Here is an 18,792-nt window from a genome sequence, read left to right on the forward strand (position 1 = left end):
ACACCCAGGCCAGGCCGACGGAGCCGCACATCAGTGTGAGTGCACGCACACACACACAGGTGTGGCCCCAAGTCTACCGGCCCCAGGGTTGTGCTGTAGCCAGCCCTTCCTATCACCCAGGGTCTCCTCAGACCTCCCGCACGTGCGGCTCTGTCCAGTCTAGGTAGGGGCCTGTGGGGACCTTTCGTGGCGGCCCAGGTCCTATGGGTGCCCCCTCCCACTGGGTGTCACTGAACGAACACTTAATGGGTTCCAGGAGCCACCAGTGGGCCTGTGTGGGAGGGGGTTGAGGTGGCTGTCACCTTTGAGGGTCTGCCCGGACCCCGAAGTTGGTGCCCCGACCCTGGACCTGGCGACTCCCAGGCCTGACCCCGCATCTGGGGCTCTCCAGTGCCAGGGCCTCCCGGTCATTCCGCAGAGCAGGGGACTTGCTGGGCCACCACCCTGCACCCCGAGGAGCATGGCTTTCTCCCGGGCGAGGGCAGGCCCGTGTGTGCCCTGGCCCCGTGGGGCGGGCTGACCCGGTCGCTCCCGGCAGAATGCAGTGAGGACAACCCCTGCGAGGGCCTGAGCAGACACGCCACCTTCTCTAACTTCGGCATGGCCTTCCTCACGCTGTTCCGCGTGTCCACCGGGGACAACTGGAACGGGATCATGAAGGTACAGGCTGGCGCAGTGGGCGGGGCGATGGGAGCCCCCAGAGTAGGGGGCTGCCGGCGGAGGTGGGAGCCTGCCCGCCGCCCTCTGCCCGCAGGACACGCTGCGCGAGTGCGCCCGCGAGGACAAGCACTGCCTCACCTACCTGCCGGCCATCTCGCCCATCTACTTCGTCACCTTCGTGCTGGTGGCCCAGTTCGTGCTTGTCAACGTGGTGGTGGCCGTGCTCATGAAGCACCTGGAGGAGAGCAACAAGGAGGCCCGCGAGGACGCCGAGCTGGACGCAGAGCTTGAGATGGAAATGGCGCAGGGGTCCCCCGCCCGTCCCAGGCCGGCGGCCCCTCAGAGCCCCGGCGCCTCGCCGGACTCCCCCAACGTGCTGGTCGTGCGCAAGGTGTCGGTGTCCAGGATGCTATCCCTGCCCAACGACAGCTACATGTTCCGGCCCGTGGCGCCTGCGGCAGCCGCTCACCCCCACCCGCTACAGGAGGTGGAGATGGAGACCTACGCGGGCGCGGCCGCCGGTACAGCCTCTGGCGGATGCAGCCTGGCCCTGGGCGGGCGGGGCTGACGCGGGGTGGCGGGGGGCCGGGGCGGAGCCAAAGGGGGGGATGGGTGAGGGCAGGGGCCAGGGCGGAGCCAGGGGGCGATGGGGGCGGAGTCAGGTGGGGCAGAGGGGCCGGGGCGGGGCCAGAGGGGCGATGGGGCAGGGCGGGCGGGGCTCAGAAGGGCAGTCGGGGCAGGGGTCAGAGGGGCGTGTGTTGTCGGGCAGGGCCCGCTGGGGGTGGATACACATTTCTGGCGTTTTCCTGCCGCAGGCCAGGTCACCGCTGCCCACTCGCCGCCTGTGGAGTCCTGCGCCTCCCTCCAGGTTCCGTCCGCCGTGTCCTCCCCGTCCAGGGGCGGCGACACCCTCCGTGCCCTGCCCCCGCGGGGTGCAGCCCGGTCGCCTAATGTCGGCCGACTTCTCTGCAGACAGGTAGGAGGCGCTTTCGGGTCCTCAGCCGAGCCCTGGGGTCTCTGGGATTCCCTCCCCATTTGAAGCGTGAGAGACGTGGGCGCTGGGCCCTTGGAGTGTGTAATGACCACACCCGGCCACGGGGACCCATGGCCCCTTAAACAGCAGCCTGCTGCTAAGTCACTTCAGTCGTGTCCGACTCTGTGCGACCCCATAGACAGCAGCCCACCAGGCTCCCCCATTCCTGGGATTCTCCAGGCAAGAACACCGGAGTGGGTTGCCATTTTCTTCTCCAGTGCATGAAAGTGAAAAGTGAAAGTGAAGTCGCTCAGTCGTGTCTGACTTTTAGCGACCCCATGGACTGCAGCCCATCAGGCTCCATGGGATTTTCCAGGCAAGAGTACTGGAGTGGGGTGCCATTATCTTCTCCGAAACAGCAGCCTAAGCCCCCCAGAACCCCCCTCCCCAGAAACCGTGCCCACGAGCCTGGCTGCAGCCAGAGATCCTCTCCTGCCTGAGCCTTTGGTCCCCCTCCCTTCCCCCTCCCTGCTTGGGGAACCAAGCTGATCTAGTACCGCAGTCCAGCAGCGGCTGCAGCCGGGGTCTGTGCCCCTCAAGGTTTCCAGGGCCCTGGGAAGGCTCTGCCCACAGGAGCTTGGCCTCCAGTCCTCCCCATACGACCAGAATTGGTGAGGGCTCCTCTGCTCCAGTTGCGGGGCAAGTGCATCCACACCAGCATCTTGCAGCCTCGTCTCACCCTGGCCCATAGCCTTGGGGGGTCACAAGGTCACCTGGCCTGGAGTGGGGAGGGGGTCCCTCTGGCTGGTCTCACCTGACTCCCTGCCTTTGCAGGAGGCCGTCCACACGGAGTCCCTGGAAGGGCATGTCGATGGCACTGAGGACAGCAGCCCATTCTGGGGAGAGCCTGGCGGGAAGACCCCCGTGAGACAGGCATCCCTGGGGCCCTCCTTGCGGTCCCCATCCCGGTCCCCGCGACCCTCCAGCATCCGCACCCGCAAGCACACTTCTGGACAGCACTGCATCTCCAGCCGGCCTCCTGCCCCAGGCGGGGAGGAGTCCGAAGCCCCAGACCCAGCTGACGAGGAGGTCAGCCACATCACCAGCTCTGCCCGCAGCCCTTTGGCCTCGCCCACTGCCTGTGGGATCGTGGGCGGCGAGCCAGACCTGCACAGGCTCTACAGCGTGGACGCCCGGGGCTTCCTGGACCAGCCGGGCCGGGTGGATGAGCAGAGGCGGCCCTTGGGGGAGCCAGGAGTTGGGGACAGCCGTCCAGAGGCCGGGGAGGCGAAGCCCCGGGTCCTGGAGGCCGAGCTGGCCCTAGGGGCGCGCAGGAAGAAGAAGATGAGCCCCCCCTGCATTTCCATAGAGCCCCCCGCTGAGGACGAGGGTGCGGCCAGGGCCCCTGCGGCAGAAGGCGGCAGCACCACCCTGCGGCGGCGAACCCCATCCTGCGAGGCTGTGCCCCATAGGGACCCCCTGGAGCCCGCAGACAGCACAGGGCTGGACGCTGCTGCCAAGGGGGAGCGGCGGGGCCAGGGCCCCTGCCGTACAGAACACCTGACTGTCCCGAACTTCACCTTTGAGCCACTGGACGTGGGGAGCCCCAGTGGGGACCTGTTCACAGATGCGGGCCATGGGGCCACCCCAGAACCCAGACCCTCCTCCTCAGGCACCGCGGCCCCTCCAGAACCCCGGGAGATGGAGTCCACAGTGCCCTCAGGAGACCCCCTAGAGGAGGGGCGGGGGGTGCACCTCACTGTCCCGGAGAGCCCACCGAAGAGAGCGTCCCCCCCGGCTGTGCCAGTCCCGGGTGACGACGTGGATGAGCCCGTGTAGCTTGGGTGCAGTGCCCACAGGCTTTGGCACGGGGGTTGAGGTGCGCCCAGCAGGGTGGCGGCCAGGACAGAGCTGTGTGTGGATCCTGGCTTGGGCCCCCCGAGGGCAGAGGAGCCAGAAGGATGTCAGTGCAGGGAAGGGGAGGCCCATGCCATTCTGGGCACGTGGAGCAGCGGAGGCCACAGCCAGAGGCCTCCGTCCTGTCGATTCAGGTTTGGGGTTTCCCAGTGTGCCGAGGTGGTCCCAGGCCGTGTTGGCGGCCCGCCCAGGAGTCCCAGGGACACGGGCCAGGAGGAGGAAGGCAGAGGCCACCCAGCAGAGCCCCATCCTCTTCTTTCTATAGGGAACACGCTTGGGGCTGCTCGCGCCCTCTGGTGGCGGCTTCCTGCCAAAGGCCGCCGTGGCCACGCTTTCCGTCATTCACAGTCTCGAGTTCTCATCCATGTCTCCACCACTCATCGCTGTCTCATCTCCCCTCCACACCCACTCCCTGCCGTTCCAACCCCTCAGGATTCCAGAGAGCACCTTGACTCTGGTCCCTGGGAAATGACCGGTCGCCAGGGAGTGGGGACCGTGCAATAAGCCCCCCACTGCCCGTGGGGCCTGGTTCAAGACTTTGAGCTGATGGCCCCATCGTTTCACTTTCTTTTATAAATTCAGGTTAAACGTTTGCAATAATCCGATGTGGAAAACTCGGCTTCTCAAGTCAAGGGGAGGGGAGGGGGGTTGCAAAGCAGAGCAGAATAAATATTAACTTATTTAAGAAACACGTTGGATTTCCACTGCCAGAATTGGTACGCCCCTCCCCCACGGGAGGGTGGCCAGCCTGTGGCCTTAGCAAGGGCAGACGTGGGTGATGCCACCACCAGGGCCACAGGGCTCCACAAAGCCCCCCTGCCCCTGTAGGTCCTCACCACTCCCCAGTTCCCCACCCCACCCTCACCACACTCCCCGGCAGATCTCAGATAGAAAGTTCTGCTGGGAAAAAGCCAAGCTCACCTTGGCAGCCAGAACCATATGGCTGGAGTCTGATCCGACCGGGAAGATTTTGCAAGGGCTCCCGGCAGGGGTGGAAGCAGGGGCGTGGGCCCCTGTGAGACAGCTTCCTAGCTGGGCAGTCGCTTGGGGCTGTGGAGGGCACTGACCCCCGCCTGCTGTCTCTCTACCTGTGTCCCTGCCTGAAGGCTCTGACCCCAGACCTGCCCCATGTCTTGCTGGCCTCAGCTGCAGCCCCAGTGCAGAGACCCTCTCCCCCCACGATCCCTTACCCCTGAGAGCAGGAACAGAGGGCGGCCAGGTCAGCTTAGAACCTGTGATCCTCCATGGTGGGCTGTGGCTGTGGCCATGGTGTGGGCCTGTACCCCGTGCAGGGTTGGCTCCCTGATAGCATTCAGGCACTGCCTTCCACTCAGCAAAGCAGGTGCCCATGGCAGCAGGACAGTGGCTGCCTCCAGGCTAGTCCAGGTGGTGGGAGGTGGCATCTGGGACTTACCTGGCTGAGGCCGGGACCTATTTGCTCCGACCCAGGTGGGCAGCGAGTCTCCAGTATGGGGGCCCTGGGCTGCAGCCGGCCCCTCCCCCGCTTCCCCACCTGCCTGGCCCTGCCCAGCCCAGATGTGGTAGGGTCTCCTTCTGGTGGAGATTCGAAGAACTGCAGGACTCCAGAGAGCAAGCAGCCCCCCAAGTTGGACAGAGGTGGACCCGGGGTGCTAGGGTCTGTGATCTTCCTGCCTATGATGTTGGCCTCAGTTCCCACAAGGAGAAGACGCTGAGCTGCGTCGGACCCAGGGCTGCTACAGTAGTTCTTGCCCCAGGCCCAGGCAGTGGCCCCCACTCTCTGTGCCAAGGACGGGTCGTGGGTCAAGGGTTAGAGGACAGGAGGGCGGGACAGTTGACCAGGCTGTGTGCAGAAGCAGGGACGTGGACCACAGTCCTCACCCAGCTCACCTGGGTGATGTATTGGCCCCTGGGGAACAGAGGTTCTCCAGGTCACCCTGGGGGACGGGGTGGGGTGGGGACCAGCGTGCCAGGGAGTCCGCATCCTCTGGCGAGAGTCTGGGGTCACTGGGCAGGCCTCCTAGGGGCTGCCTGCCAGGCTGGGTAGTCTGGATTGTTAGGACAGGGCCCTGGGGCGGGGACAGGCTATAGGGGATGATAATCTGATTCTTGACTCATTGCTGGGTACCTGGGGCCCCGAGAATCATCTCAATGACTGTGTTGCTTTACCTGTCGTGAAAGGTACTTTTTACCTCACCAAAAACACAAGCCAGTGTGCAGAGAGTGGCCCTGGGCTCGAGGGGCAGGGCAGGGCCACCCCCACAGCCAGGTGGGTGCCCAGGGGTGGGGGAACCCACAGAGATGGTGGCTGCACCCAGCTGGGCCCTGAGGCCCTCCCCTCCCTCGGCGACACCGTAACCAGAGACAGGCAGGACCACGTCTGCTCTCCATGCTCTTTAATGAGTGTCAGCAGCCCCTGCCGGCGCCCTGAGCTGAGCGGGGAGAGGGGTCAGCCAGGAGTGGGGTCATCAGGGGTGGGCACTGGGACAGGGGGCCGGGGAAGGTGGGGGAAGGTCTCCTCCTCGGCCGGAAGCAGCGCTGAGGGGACAGAGGGGGCCAGCTCCTCCGCTGACCCAGGGGGCGGCCTGGGGACCAGGCTCAGGGCCCCTGGGGGACGTACTGGTGGATCCAGTCCAGGTAGGAGGTGACGCGGGTGTAGATGCCGGGCCGGTTGGGCTTCGCGCAACCATCGCCCCAGCTGACCACCCCCGCCTGCAGCCAGGTGCCATTCACCTTGCAGACCAGGGGCCCTCCAGAGTCGCCCTGCGGGGTGGGTTGGGGGAGTCAGTGCGGCTGCAAAGCTGGGCGGTGGGGGCTGGGGGCGGGTGCTGACCCACCTGGCAGAAGTTCCTCCCGCTGTCCCCAGCACACAGCATGTCCTCCCGCACGATGGGGACGTTGTCCCCTGTGGACAGGCCAGAGTGGTACTTCCTGTCACAGACACTGTTCTCCACGACGGGCACCTTCACCTGCTTCAGGGGGAATGGGGGCGGCAGGCGCCCTGGGGGGAGGGGGCAGAGGGAGGCAGCATCAGGGGGAAGCAGGCGGTGGGGACCCTGGTCCCCAGAGGAAACACCAGAGCCTGGAGCCTGGCCCCGCCCCATCCTGGGGGCCCCGACACTCACTTCCATTGTCCACGTTGCCCCAGCCCGTCACCCAGCACTGCGTCCCCGGGGGGAAGGTCTCCGACTCAGGGGGCAGGGTGACCGGCTGGACGTGCCAGGAGATATTCACAAGCTTGTCCAGCTCCAGCAGGGCGATGTCCGCCCCGTTCTTAACGCTGTAGTAGTTGGGGTGGGGGATGATCCTGCTGATGGGCAGCAGCTGGTCCTGGTAATACAGGTGCTGCTCCCGCAGCTGCACCCTGAAGTATGAGGGGCCATGGACTTCCCTGGGGACAGAGACGGGCCCCTACTCAGAGCTGAGCCACCCTCGGGACACCCAGGAGCCTGGGTGGAGCCCCAGGCGCACCCCGCCCGCAGACCCCCTGGAGACTCACGGTCCGACGCAGTGGGCTGCGGTCAGCACCCACTGGGGGTGGATCAGGGAGCCCCCGCAGTGGTGCCTCCAGTACCGACGGCTGACTCTCAGGCTCACCTGCCAGGGCCATCTGCTCCCAGGGGCCTCCTGCCCCCCGACGATGCCCGCGCGCTGCAGGGCCTGGCCTGGGGCCGGAGCAGGAAGCCTTCAACCTTGGGCTCCTCTGAACCCACCACCCGCCCCTGGGCTTGTGGGGGTGGGGGAGGGCAGAAACCCCACGGCCTGGGGTCAGGACTCACCAGGGGCTGCGGAGACCAGGCTCAGCAGGAGGGCGAGCGCCAGCAGATGGAGCATCTGGAAGGAGCAGGGAGGGGTCTGGGGGTAGATTCTGGGGGTGTGTGGTCTGGGGGTGTGCGGTCTGGGGGTGTGCGGTCTGGGGGTGTGGCGTCTGTGGTGAGGGGTCTGGGGGTGTGGAATCTGAGGGTGCAGGGGTCTGAGGGTGTGTTGTCTGGGGAAATGGGTGTGGGGTCTGGGTCTGGATCTGGGGTCTCGGGGTGTGGGGTCTGGGGGTGTGGGGTGGGGTCTGGGGTCTAAGGGTGTGGGGTGTGGGGTCTGGGGTCTGGGGTGTGGGGTCCGGTGGCATTTGGCCCTTGATCAGGGGGTCTGTCCATGCCGGGGTTCTGGGGCCTCAGTGCTCGGCCAGCCAGCTGCACAGTGACACCCGGTGTCAGGGTCCTGCTGGGGGGCTCACCTTGGCAGGTCCAGGCTGCTCTTGCCTAGCCTGCTCTCTCTGCCCCTTTATCCTCACAGACAACGACAGGGTCAGAGGAGGGGGCGGGTCCTCCAATCCAGGGGAGTGGGGGAGGAAGTGGATGACTCAGACCAGAGCGAGTCCATCTGGTCAGGAAGGGGCCCTGCCGCCCCCGTTCACACCAGCAGACCCGATTCCTCCATGTGGTCCCATATCCATCTCTGGCTGTTATCTGAGAACTTAACTCTACCATCAGGGGAGCCTTGTTATCTGGGGATCTGAGTGCCATCGCAGAGGGACAGGCCGAGGGATGTGACGGGGAGGGGACAGGAGAGGCCAGAGCCACCTTCCCTGGACGCTCCCCCACCAGGCCCAGCACCCCTGTCCCCCGCCTGCAGGCCGGGGTGAGCCCCATCCCTGTCCACCCACCCCACCTCCTCACTCTCCCTTGGGCCTGCTGCTCACCCGGTTCTGCAGCCCATCCGCCCTCCTCACCTCATGGCCTCCTGACCCCTGCCTCCCCTTCCCTACCATCCATGTGGCACCTCCTGTCCTGCTGGGACACCAGCCTGGCTCTGGGGCCCTCCTGTCCCTGGCTGGCTTTCTTGCACGCCTTAGGGGTGTACTCAGCTGGATTTCTCAGGTGAGCACCCCTCAAAACAGGCAGGGGCTGCCCAGGCCCCATCTCGGGCGTCCCTCCAGCAGACCCTGGTCATTGATTCTCCTGCCCCCACACCAGGCCTCCTGGGCCCTGGGAGGGGTGGCCTGGGCTCCAGTTCTCACCACCCCGGTGCCTCCCCGAAGGCCACCTTCCTAGGTGTATAGTCCCCGTGGGCTCAGAGCGTAGGTAGAGCCTCTATCGTCCTGATTTGTCAGCTGATCAAACGCGGAGTGCACACTGTTGGGCCAGGGCTCTGAGCCCAGGATTGGCGGGGAGGAGACAAGTCTGCCCCCCACTGCCTCTGTCCCCCACCGCCGTGGATCATCAAGCAGCTCCCCACCCAACCCCATGCCTCAGCTCCCCGACACCTAAGAAGGGGCCGCTGAGCTTTCCGGAGGACCCGCAGCCTGTGCTTAGGAGCTGGGCAGGGGGCTGGGGCAAGAAGGAGGGGCAGGAAGATACCAGCCCCTCCCAGGGGCCTAATCAGCTCAGTCATCAGGCCCAGGCCAGGCAGAGGACGGTTAGGAAGGGGCTGCCCCAGGCTGGGCAGCTGGGGCTGTGCCCATCTGATCTGCGGTGGGGCCCACGGGACCCAGGGACGGGTGGGCACAGAGACGCCAGTCACAGGGCTGAGCTGAGCCTCAAACTCTATTCTGTATTTCTTTTTTTTAATGTAATTTTTTAGAACACGTTTAGATTTACAGAAAACTTTCCAAAGCGGTGTTGACGCACCCGTGAACTCCAGGGACAGTGACAGTGAGGCTCCTGGGTGCTCCCAGGGACACAGCTAGGGAACTGCACAGGGTCTCACACATAAGCACACACAGGCACACACATGCACACACGGACTGGCATGTGAACACAGACATGTACACACGTGCGCAAGGGATCACACACATGCACACAGGGGCTGATGCATGAGCACACACACGGGCTCACACCCCCTGTATTTACTGAACTGTATGGTTCAGTGTCTACACTGAAGCCACCAGCTTTCCCCAATCCCAGCTCCACACCTCGGGGTTTACTGCAGCCCCGTCTCCTATCTCCTGCCTTCTCCAGTGGGTAAAACCCAGTTCTGCCCCTAATCCATCGACTTATTTGGCCAATGCCCACATGTCCATCACCCTCCCATCTCCATTAGCCTTGCCTGAACACAAGCCCTTTTGCTCTGCTGGCACCCTCCTCTCTTTTCTGCAACACTGATCCCCTCTCGAGTGAGCGCCCACCCAACTGCCCAGCTCAGAGGAAGGGACACGGGGAGGCAGTGGGCAGAGCCCGGGGTGTCCCTGCGTTTCAGAGGGTGAGTGGCGGCATCTCCTCTGTGCACTTTCCTGATGAGGAAGAAGGTGCTTCACCTTTGAGGAAGCATCTACACAAGCTGTTGCCCCTTTAAATCAGTGGGGTGTCGTCTGAGGGGTTGTAAGCCTCCTCCTCTCCCCGCTTTACCTGGCCCTTGCCTCACAGATATCCTTCTCAGTGGGTGGGTTACACTTTCACTTTCTTAACGGTGTCTCTCAGAGTGTAAGTTTTCAATTTGGCGAGGTCCAGTTTCTTTTGACTCAGAAACTCACCAGCTCTTCTGTTTCTCTTGGTGGTTTCCGAGTCTCCTCGCCTTCCTCCAGGTCAGGGTTTCCCGCTATAGTTTCTCTCCCGTGTTTTACAGTTTTATTGTCTACACTGAGGCCTAGTGGCCACTGTGAACAGTTTCTCTGTGTGTGTTACAAGGCGAGCACCAAGGCTCACCTCTCTTCCCACACAGATGACAGTTGTTCCAAACATGTGCTAGGAAGGTCCCCATCTCTGTCTCCTGAAAACAGGGGACTGTGTTTCTGAGTCTCTTTCCAGGCTACTGTCCTAACACTCTGGACATCACCCTGCACTGGTAACACCCTCTCACCGCCACTGTGGGTGCCTGGCATCCCGTGTGTGGGTGACTCAGCAGCTCAGGGCTGCTGCCACCTTTTCCCTGTAGAGCTCCCCCCGACCCGAGCCTCCCCCGCTGCCCTGCAGACCACCAGCCAGGATGACCTGACCCAGAAGGCAGCCCCTATAGGCCGGCTGGACATGCTGCGTCCCCTGGACCCCCAGGAAGGTCGGGCAGGTGAGCCCAGGCTTGGGAAGTGGAGGACAGGGACTCCTCGGCTCTCTGGCCTCCTGGTCCTCACCCCATTCTGCCCACAGGACAACCTAGTGGACCTCTGGTCAGCCAGTACCTTACTGCAGGTGAGCTGGGTGAGGGCTGTGGCTGTCCTGACTGGCCCACATCACGGGCTCTCCAGGCTTCCTGCTCTCTGACCCTCGACCCATGACCCCTCCCTGGCAGGGAGAGCACAGGCCATAGGCTGGGCCTGGGGCAAGAAGCACTGGGTCCAGTCCACCTCAGCGTTTCCTCCTTGTGGGAACTGAGGCCACGGTCACAGGCAGGAGAGTCCGTAGACCCCAGTGCTCCAGGTCCAGCTGTGCTCCCCACGCCCTCCTCAGAGGTCCCAGCCCAGAGCCACAGCTGCAGTCAGACCTCCACTCTGAGACCGAGAACTGGTAGGCAGGTCAGGGATGGCTGGTCAGCTGGTCCCTCCTGACACACACTCCCCAACTCCGATCTCCTCCACACTGCCCTGTCACTCCCAAGGACCACCCCCGGGGAGACCTGCCCCCAGGTCCATCATCCCCGGGGCAACAGGCCTCTCACCCGGGGTGGCCCAGCCCCACTTTCTCTGCATCACCCTGTCCTTAGCAGACTGAGGCTCTCAGGGCATCCCCCAGGCTCCTCCCTGGAGCCTGCCTCCTCCTGTCCTTTCTCACTTCAGGTCCCACCTCAGGCCAGTGGCTTGCGATGCCTGGGGAGGCAGGACCCCCATCCCCGGCCCCAAAGACCACAGCCTCAGACAGAGACTTCCCCTGGGGCTACCCTAGGGGCTGAATGCACTGACCAGCTTCACTCATCACTTATTCATTCCGCAGTTAGAAATCCACAGGAAGCTCAAGAGGCCACTGGTTTAGGGCTCTTGAGGACAGGATGCCATCGGCCAACAGCATCGCTTCTCCAGCCGGTGGGACACATGGGATGCATCCTTGCAACACCGGGAAGTGCATCTCAGAACCTTGCAAACTTGACCCCCAACATGATCGCCCAATTTATATAGCATTTTCGTTATTGCTGCTGCTGCTGTTGCTAAGTCACTTCAGTTGTGTCCGACTCTGTGCGACCCCAGAGACGGCAGTCCACCAGGCTTTCCCGTCCCTGGGATTCTCCAGGCAAGAACACTGGAGTGGGTTGCCATTTCCTTCTCCAATGCATGAAAGTGAAAAGTGAAAGTGAAGTCACTCAGTCGTGTCCGACTCTTCGCCACCCCATGGACTGCAGCCTACCAGGCTCCTCCGTCCATGGGATTCTCCAGGCAAGAGTACTGGAGTGGGGTGCCATTGCCTTGTCCGATTTTCGTTATTAACTAGGTAGAATCTCTTTAGGTTAAAAATTAAACATTTCTTCATTGAATTATTTATTTATTTGGTTATTACTGATTTTGTACAAGGGGCTTAAACTTATTGCTGAGTTTCAAGAGGAGGAGGTGGTCTTTATGAACTAAGGATACTCAGTTCAGAAGGTCTTCGGGAGGACTCACGTGGGGTCTGTCCACACCTTCCCATCACCTAGCCTCGCCCACATCCCAGGCCTGACCAGGTATTGGTCCAATGTTAGCCAATCAGAGTAAGCACATGCTTAAGCTGCTGATTGGCCCTCTTCCCAGGGCTAAGCCAATCAGAGCCTCCTTTGCAGGTAAGGCTCTCCGGGTCTCCCTAAGCCTTGCCTGGTCCCCTAGCAGGCCCTGGGCACCAGCATGTCACTGTTGTCCCTGCTTCCCCCCCTCCCCTACCCCTGACCGTGGGCTCCTGGAGTTCCTTCTCCATTAACCTGCTGCATGGACCCGGATGCAGCACCTGGAAGCCCTGGAATGAATTGTTGACAGAATAAGTGACCAGGGTCGGCTGGAGGGACGCCTGAGATGGGGCACAGGCAGCCTGTCTTCCTGCCTGTCTCCAGGGGTGCCTACCCCCAGAAATCCAGCTGAGTACACCCCTAGGGCGTGCAAGAGAGCCAGCCAGGGACAGGAGGGCCCCAGAGCCGGCTGGTGTCCCTGCAGGGTAGGGGCAGGACAGGAGGTGCCACCTGGATGGTGGGGAAGGGGAGGCAGGGGTCAGGAGGCCATGAGGTGAGGAGGGCGGATGGGCTGCAGAACCGGGTGACCAGCAGGATGGTGGGGAAGGGGGGCAGGGGTCAGGAGGCCATGAGGTGAGGAGGGCGGATGGGCTGCAGAACCGGGTGACCAGCAGGCCCAGGGGAGAGTGAGGAGGTGGGGTGGGTGGACAGGGATGGGGCTCACCCCGGCCTGCAGGAGGGGACAGGGATGCTGGGCCTGGTGGGGGAGCGTCCAGGGAAGGTGGCTCTGGCCTCTCCTGTCCCCTCCCCGTCACATCCCTCGGCCTGTCCCTCTGCGATGGCACTCAGATCCCCAGATAACAAGGCTCCCCTGATGGTAGAGTTAAGTTCTCAGATAACAGCCAGAGATGGATATGGGACCACATGGAGGAATCGGGTCTGCTGGTGTGAACGGGGGCGGCAGGGCCCCTTCCTGACCAGATGGACTTGCTCTGGTCTGAGTCATCCACTTCCTCCCCCACTCCCCTGGATTGGAGGACCCGCCCCCTCCTCTGACCCTGTCGTTGTCTGTGAGGATAAAGGGGCAGAGAGAGCAGGCTAGGCAAGAGCAGCCTGGACCTGCCAAGGTGAGCCCCCCAGCAGGACCCTGACACCGGGTGTCACTGTGCAGCTGGCTGGCCGAGCACTGAGGCCCCAGAACCCCGGCATGGACAGACCCCCTGATCAAGGGCCAAATGCCACCGGACCCCACACCCCAGACCCCAGACCCCACACCCCACACCCTTAGACCCCAGACCCCACCCCACACCCCCAGACCCCACACCCCCAGACCCCAGATCCAGACCCAGACCCCACACCCATTTCCCCAGACAACACACCCTCAGACCCCTGCACCCTCAGATTCCACACCTCCAGACCCCTCACCACAGACGCCTCACCCCCAGACCGCACACCCCCAGACCACACACCCCCAGAATCTACCCCCAGACCCCTCCCTGCTCCTTCCAGATGCTCCATCTGCTGGCGCTCGCCCTCCTGCTGAGCCTGGTCTCCGCAGCCCCTGGTGAGTCCTGACCCCGGGCCCTCGGGGTCTCTGCCCTCCCCCACCCCCACAAGCCCAGGGGCGGGTGGTGGGTTCAGAGGAGCCCAAGGTTGAAGGCTTCCTGCTCCAGCCCCAGGCCAGGCCCTGCAGCGCGCGGGCATCGTCGGGGGGCAGGAGGCCCCTGGGAGCAGATGGCCCTGGCAGGTGAGCCTGAGAGTCAGCCACCAGTACTGGAGGCACCACTGCGGGGGCTCCCTGATCCACCCCCAGTGGGTGCTGACCGCAGCCCACTGCGTCGGACCGTGAGTCCCAGGGGGTCTGCGGGCGGGGTGCGCCTGGGGCTCCACCCAGGCTCCTGGGTGTCCCGAGGGTGGCTCAGCTCTGAGTAGGGGCCCGTCTCTGTCCCCAGGGAAGTCCATGGCCCCTCATACTTCAGGGTGCAGCTGCGGGAGCAGCACCTGTATTACCAGGACCAGCTGCTGCCCATCAGCAGGATCATCCCCCACCCCAACTACTACAGCGTTGAGAACGGGGCGGACATCGCCCTGCTGGAGCTGGACGAGCCCGTGAGCATCTCCTGTCATGTCCAGCCGGTCACCCTGCCCCCTGAGTCGGAGACCTTCCCCCCGGGGACGCAGTGCTGGGTGACGGGCTGGGGCAACGTGGACAATGGAAGTGAGTGTCGGGGCCCCCAGGATGGGGCGGGGCCAGGCTCCAGGCTCTGGTGTTTCCTCTGGGGACCAGGGTCCCCACCGCCTGCTTCCCCCTGATGCTGCCTCCCTCTGCCCCCTCCCCCCAGGGCGCCTGCCGCCCCCATTCCCCCTGAAGCAGGTGAAGGTGCCCGTCGTGGAGAACAGTGTCTGTGACAGGAAGTACCACTCTGGCCTGTCCACAGGGGACAACGTACCCATAGTGCAGGAGGATAACTTGTGTGCTGGGGACAGCGGGAGGGACTCCTGCCAGGTGGGTCAGCGCCCGCCCCCAGCCCCCACCGCCCAGCTTTGCAGCCGCACTGACTCCCCCAACCCACCCCGCAGGGCGACTCTGGAGGGCCCCTGGTCTGCAAGGTGAATGGCACCTGGCTGCAGGCGGGGGTGGTCAGCTGGGGCGATGGTTGCGCGAAGCCCAACCGGCCCGGCATCTACACCCGCGTCACCTCCTACCTGGACTGGATCCACCAGTACGTCCCCCAGGGGCCCTGAACCTGGTCCCCAGGCCGCCCCCTGGGTCAGCGGAGGAGCTGGCCCCCTCTGTCCCCACACCGCTGCTTCCGGCCGAGGAGGAGACCTTCCCCCACCTTCCCTGGCCCCCTGCCCCAATGCCCACCCCCGATGACCCCCCTCCTGGCTGACCCCTCTCTGCTGACCCCTCCCTGCCCTGAACCCCTGCCCCAGCCCCCTTCCCACTCAGCTCAGGGCGCTGGCAGGGGCTGCTGACACTCATAAAAAGCATGGAGAGCAGACGTGGTCCTGCCTGTCTCTGGCTGCGATGTCGCCATGGGAGGGGAGGGCCCCAGGGCCCGGCTGGGTGCAGCCACCATCTCTGTGGGTCCCCCACCCCTGGGCACCCACCTGGCTGTGGGGGTGGCCCTGCCCTGCCCCTCGAGCCCAGGGCCTCTTCTCTGCTCCCTGGCTCATGCCATAGAGCACATGTGTCTTGCGGGGCAGAGGGTCCGCTGCTGTTGTCAGGTAGCCCCCAGGGGACCGCCCCCACAACTGTCCCGGTTCATCTCGGAGACACGCCTGGGCCCCTGCCTCCCAACTGTCTTCACTGGGACTGGGTTCCTGCTTACGCACAGGCTGCTCTTGCTGTCAGCATCCTAGCGCTGTCTCCTCATTGGCTGTTGTGTCTGGAGCAGATTCCCTACAACCCCTTGGCAACGCTATATCATCTCCAGAAAGGCTGGTCCCCTGTCTCCTCCCACCTGTGGGCATCACAGCGCTCCCCTCATCACTGCAGCCCCTGAACCTTCTGGCCCAGCGGCGCCCTTCCTGGTTACACCCTACTTTACCAGGAACCTTGCTGATTCAGCAAGATCCCTGCCCTTAGTACCTGATCACCCTTGATATCTGATCAGAACCCTCACTCCCCACCCAAGATTTCATCTCCCTGGGCTGTGTCAGGAGCCTCTTTAGGTTGGTTTAACCAGAATTCCCCCAGACATGCTGTCTCTGCTTAGAAATGCTCCATCCATCAACCCCTTGCTCCCTGACCCTCAATCCCCACTTGCTTCCTTCAGACTGGAGCCCAGTCTGTACTGGGACACAGGTCCCATCCCCGGGTTGGGAAGATCCCCTGGAGGAGGGCATGGCAACCTACTCTAGTATTCTTGCCTGGAGAATCCCATGGACAGAGGAGCCTGGTGGGCTGCAGTCTGTGGGGTCACAGAGGGTCAGACACGACTGGAGCCACCTAGCATGCACGCACGCATACTACGTCGTGGGAGTAAAGGCATAATCAATACTCAGTGTTTTAAATCATTGTAAGGAGTAGCATTCTTTGACTGCTTCATTTTGTAGATCGCATTTATTTCATTGCTGGGGTGCAGGTTTTGCCTTAGGGCAGCTCTGTGTTTCCCTGGCAGGGAGGCTTGGAGTCCTTAGGTTCTTCCCGTCATTTTGAGGTTTTTGATGAAATGACTGCATTAACACTTTTGCAGTTGCTGAAAATTGTTTTCGTTGGCTTTGTACAGTTGAAGGTGTTTGTATTTACACATTGAAGATTTGAACTGTCACACATGCACACACATACACGCACGCACATACGTGTGTGTACTCACACATGCGGACATACTTTGACATTAATCCTCTAGGACTGATTTCCACATCAGGTGAGGTTCCAGAACCACGGAGACAAGACTGCCTTTGCATTTCCCAGTCCTTTCCTGCCCTGCCAGCCTCGGGCCCTGCAGCTCCGCCAAGGCTTGGGGGCCGAGGGGCACTGGGGTCCACCTTGCAGAGCCCCAGAGGTCAGGCCCTGGTCTGCAGCCAGACTCCCAACTTCTGACTCTGACTTGAAGCCACACACTGGGGGAGGTGCCAAAGCTGCTCATTCTCCATCTTAGTCTCAAATCATTTTTAATCATAAATGTAGCACGTCCATGTCTCAGCTCCCCAACACCTAGGAAGAAGCCGCTGACCTCAAGCATCTCGGAGGACCGACAGCCTGCACTTAGGAGCTGGGCAGGGGGCTGGGGCAAGAAGGTGGGCAGGAAAGTCCTGGCCCTTCCCAGGGTCCTAATCAGCTAAGTCATCAGGCCCTGGCCGGACAGAGGACAGTTAGGAAGAGGCTTCCCCAGGCCGGGTAGCTGGGGTTGTGCCAATCTGATCTGTGGTGGGGCCCACGGGACCCAGGGACGGGTGGGCACAGAGACACCAGTCACAGGGCTTGAGCTGTCTCCATGGGGCTCAGTCTGGGCCTCAAAACTACATCTTCCTGAGGAACCCCAAAGACTAGGGTCCTGGAGGATAGAGAAGGGGAGACAGTGTGCCCTGCAGGAACCAGGGAGGGCTTCCTGGAGGGGGTGGCACTGGCTCCAATCCCTGCCCAGTTGGGGAAAAAAGTCTTTGCAGCCAAGATGCTTGGGGTCTGACCTAGCCCTGCTGAGTCGGCCACTTGCTGCCACGTGACAGTGTCCAGATGGGGACAAAGGGAGGTGACAGGTCCTCCCTGCCTCCCTGCAGGAGGAGGGAGCTCCCCAGGCCACACGGCAGACAGCAGAGATGTGGGCTCTCAGGGCCTTTTTCCAGGGATGGGACGCCAAGGGCAGGCCAGCTGTGCAGCTGCGGGAATCCAGGCTCTCCGCCACAGGTTTTAGGTTTGCTAGGGGATGGGGTCCTGGCAGGCTTTCGGCAATAACCCTGGACCCCTCCAGTGAGGAGACAGGCCTTCCCAGGCCAGGACAGGCAGCAGCAGCGGAGCCTGCCCTCCACACAGGCGGCCTCTGAGACGCGGACAGGAAGCAGGGTTCCACCAGGCAACTCCAGGGCCACAAGAAGCCCTCCAGGCCCCTTCCGGCCGTGTCTGCACCCAGAAGCTGGGGCCCTGCCTGCTCTGCCCGCTCTCCGGACAGAGGAAAGTCCCCTTGGACCCTCTTCCTAGCCAGGGCGTGGTTGGAGGGCAGGCAGGAGGAGGGGCTGGGAGCGCCTTCCCAGCTGGGCTCCCTGGACCCAGTCTGCGCCAGGAGCCACTCAGGGCCACCCCCTCCTTTTCCGACGGCCAGGACGGGAGGGTCTGGGGCATGGACGTAGGTCCGCTGGGCTCTCTGCTCCCTCCTCCTGGCTGGACAGTGAGACTTGGACTGGGGGTCTAGGGCACGGGTGACCTGGAGTCACATCACTGCTCACACCCTGCAGCCTGGATGGGCCAAGCCGTTGATGGGCTCACTCTGTGGGTGTCCCTGTGCAGAGAAGGGCCTGACTCATGGAGAGACTCAAAAAGAATGAAAAAGTCATTACCTGCCTTTTAAACGAGACACTGACAGTTATGTAGCCTTCCCAGACCAGGGTGAGCCTCAGGCCACTGCTCTGAGACCAAACACTATCCACAGCCTTCCCCACCTCCCCCACCTCAGACACCCCCAAACCAGGGGCGCAGAGCCCCCCTGGGGATGTCCGCTTAGGACATGTGGTCCTGCAGCCCCCACTGCCGTGACTGTTCAAATGAACAGGCCAGAGGAGCAGGCTACCAAGCATTTGGTGTTAGCATCAGGGTGTTGGCCGCCCCCACTCCCCCAGGCCCCCAGGGCCCCCGAGGCCACCCGCAGGGCCCAGCAACTTTGTGCTTCCCTCCTGACCCAGCTCTTTGCTTTAAACAAGTCAAGCCGGCTGCATGCCCCGGCTGTCTTCCATCCTGGTCACGTGGGGGTCAGGGTGGAGAGCGGGACAGGCGGGGACAGGCGGGACAGGGAGCCAGAGCAGGGAAGGGCCCCACAGAAATGGGCAGCTCGGAGGAGATGATGGGAGAAGGGCAGGCCATGCCCCGGGGAGGGGTCAGCCCCCGCGCAGGTGTCTCGGCAGGAGGCCGAGGCGCGGATCCAGGGCTGACAGGTAGAGACATTGGCACACACGCCCGGGTGGCTGGGCTCAGCGCAGACCCCACTGAAGCTCACCACTGCCACCTGTGCCCAGCGCTGGTCCTGGAGCGTGCAGACCAGGGGACCTCCAGA

The 18,792-nt window shown here is 63.2% G+C and overlaps 3 protein-coding genes across 8 annotated transcripts in view; 2 read left to right on the forward strand and 1 right to left on the reverse strand.

Annotated features, from left to right (window-relative positions):
* CACNA1H (calcium voltage-gated channel subunit alpha1 H) overlaps positions 1–4,239 on the forward strand; it is a 58,971-nt gene extending 54,732 nt beyond the window's left edge. For all 5 annotated transcript variants that reach the window (XM_070779387.1, XM_070779385.1, XM_070779386.1 and 2 more), the window contains 4 exons: positions 539–660; positions 755–1,181; positions 1,476–1,636; positions 2,468–4,239. In XM_070779387.1, the coding sequence (XP_070635488.1) occupies positions 539–660; positions 755–1,181; positions 1,476–1,636; positions 2,468–3,472 (1,715 nt within the window). In that variant the 3' untranslated portion in view covers positions 3,473–4,239. The remainder of the gene's footprint in view (positions 1–538; positions 661–754; positions 1,182–1,475; positions 1,637–2,467) is intronic.
* Positions 4,240–5,908: 1,669 nt separating this feature from the next.
* On the reverse strand, positions 5,909–7,817 carry LOC109578813 (tryptase-2-like). Its single transcript, XM_019988325.2, has 6 exons — positions 7,761–7,817; positions 7,309–7,363; positions 7,029–7,194; positions 6,655–6,920; positions 6,367–6,530; positions 5,909–6,292 (listed from the first exon to the last, which is right to left on the reverse strand). The coding sequence occupies exons 2-6, from the start codon at positions 7,361–7,363 to the stop codon at positions 6,128–6,130; spliced, it is 816 nt and encodes a 271-aa protein (XP_019843884.2). The 5' UTR covers positions 7,761–7,817; the 3' UTR covers positions 5,909–6,127.
* A 5,315-nt stretch (positions 7,818–13,132) lies between these two features.
* Positions 13,133–15,085, forward strand: LOC109578824 (tryptase-2). 2 transcript variants are annotated; one of them, XM_070779391.1, is made up of 6 exons: positions 13,133–13,209; positions 13,592–13,646; positions 13,756–13,927; positions 14,035–14,300; positions 14,425–14,588; positions 14,663–15,085. In XM_070779391.1, exons 2-6 carry the CDS (start codon positions 13,592–13,594, stop codon positions 14,825–14,827), a joined length of 822 nt encoding a protein of 273 aa, XP_070635492.1. In that variant the 5' UTR covers positions 13,133–13,209; the 3' UTR covers positions 14,828–15,085. The 2 variants fall into 2 exon arrangements, with proteins under 2 accessions (XP_070635492.1, XP_070635493.1); XM_070779392.1 differs by having other exon boundaries at positions 13,145–13,209; positions 13,762–13,927.
* The last annotated feature ends 3,707 nt before the right edge of the window (positions 15,086–18,792 follow it).

Source organism: Bos indicus, chromosome 25, assembly GCF_029378745.1.
Source record: "Bos indicus isolate NIAB-ARS_2022 breed Sahiwal x Tharparkar chromosome 25, NIAB-ARS_B.indTharparkar_mat_pri_1.0, whole genome shotgun sequence".
In the NCBI taxonomy this organism is placed as follows: domain Eukaryota; kingdom Metazoa; phylum Chordata; class Mammalia; order Artiodactyla; family Bovidae; genus Bos; species Bos indicus.

Excerpts from the sequence above, each read along its gene's own strand:
- LOC109578824 (XM_070779391.1), top strand. The coding sequence starts at position 13,592 with ATGCTCCATCTGCTGGCGCTCGCCCTCCTGCTGAGCCTGGTCTCCGCA. Across the intron at positions 13,928-14,034 it reads GCAGCCCACTGCGTCGGACC|GGAAGTCCATGGCCCCTCAT; the intron begins GTGAGTCCCAGG and ends CTCTGTCCCCAG. Across the intron at positions 14,589-14,662 it reads GCGGGAGGGACTCCTGCCAG|GGCGACTCTGGAGGGCCCCT; the intron begins GTGGGTCAGCGC and ends CCCACCCCGCAG.
- LOC109578813 (XM_019988325.2), bottom strand. The coding sequence starts at position 7,363 with ATGCTCCATCTGCTGGCGCTCGCCCTCCTGCTGAGCCTGGTCTCCGCA. Across the intron at positions 7,195-7,308 it reads CCTGGTCTCCGCAGCCCCTG|GCCAGGCCCTGCAGCGCGCG; the intron begins GTGAGTCCTGAC and ends CTCCGGCCCCAG. Across the intron at positions 6,531-6,654 it reads GGGCAACGTGGACAATGGAA|GGCGCCTGCCGCCCCCATTC; the intron begins GTGAGTGTCGGG and ends CCCTCCCCCCAG.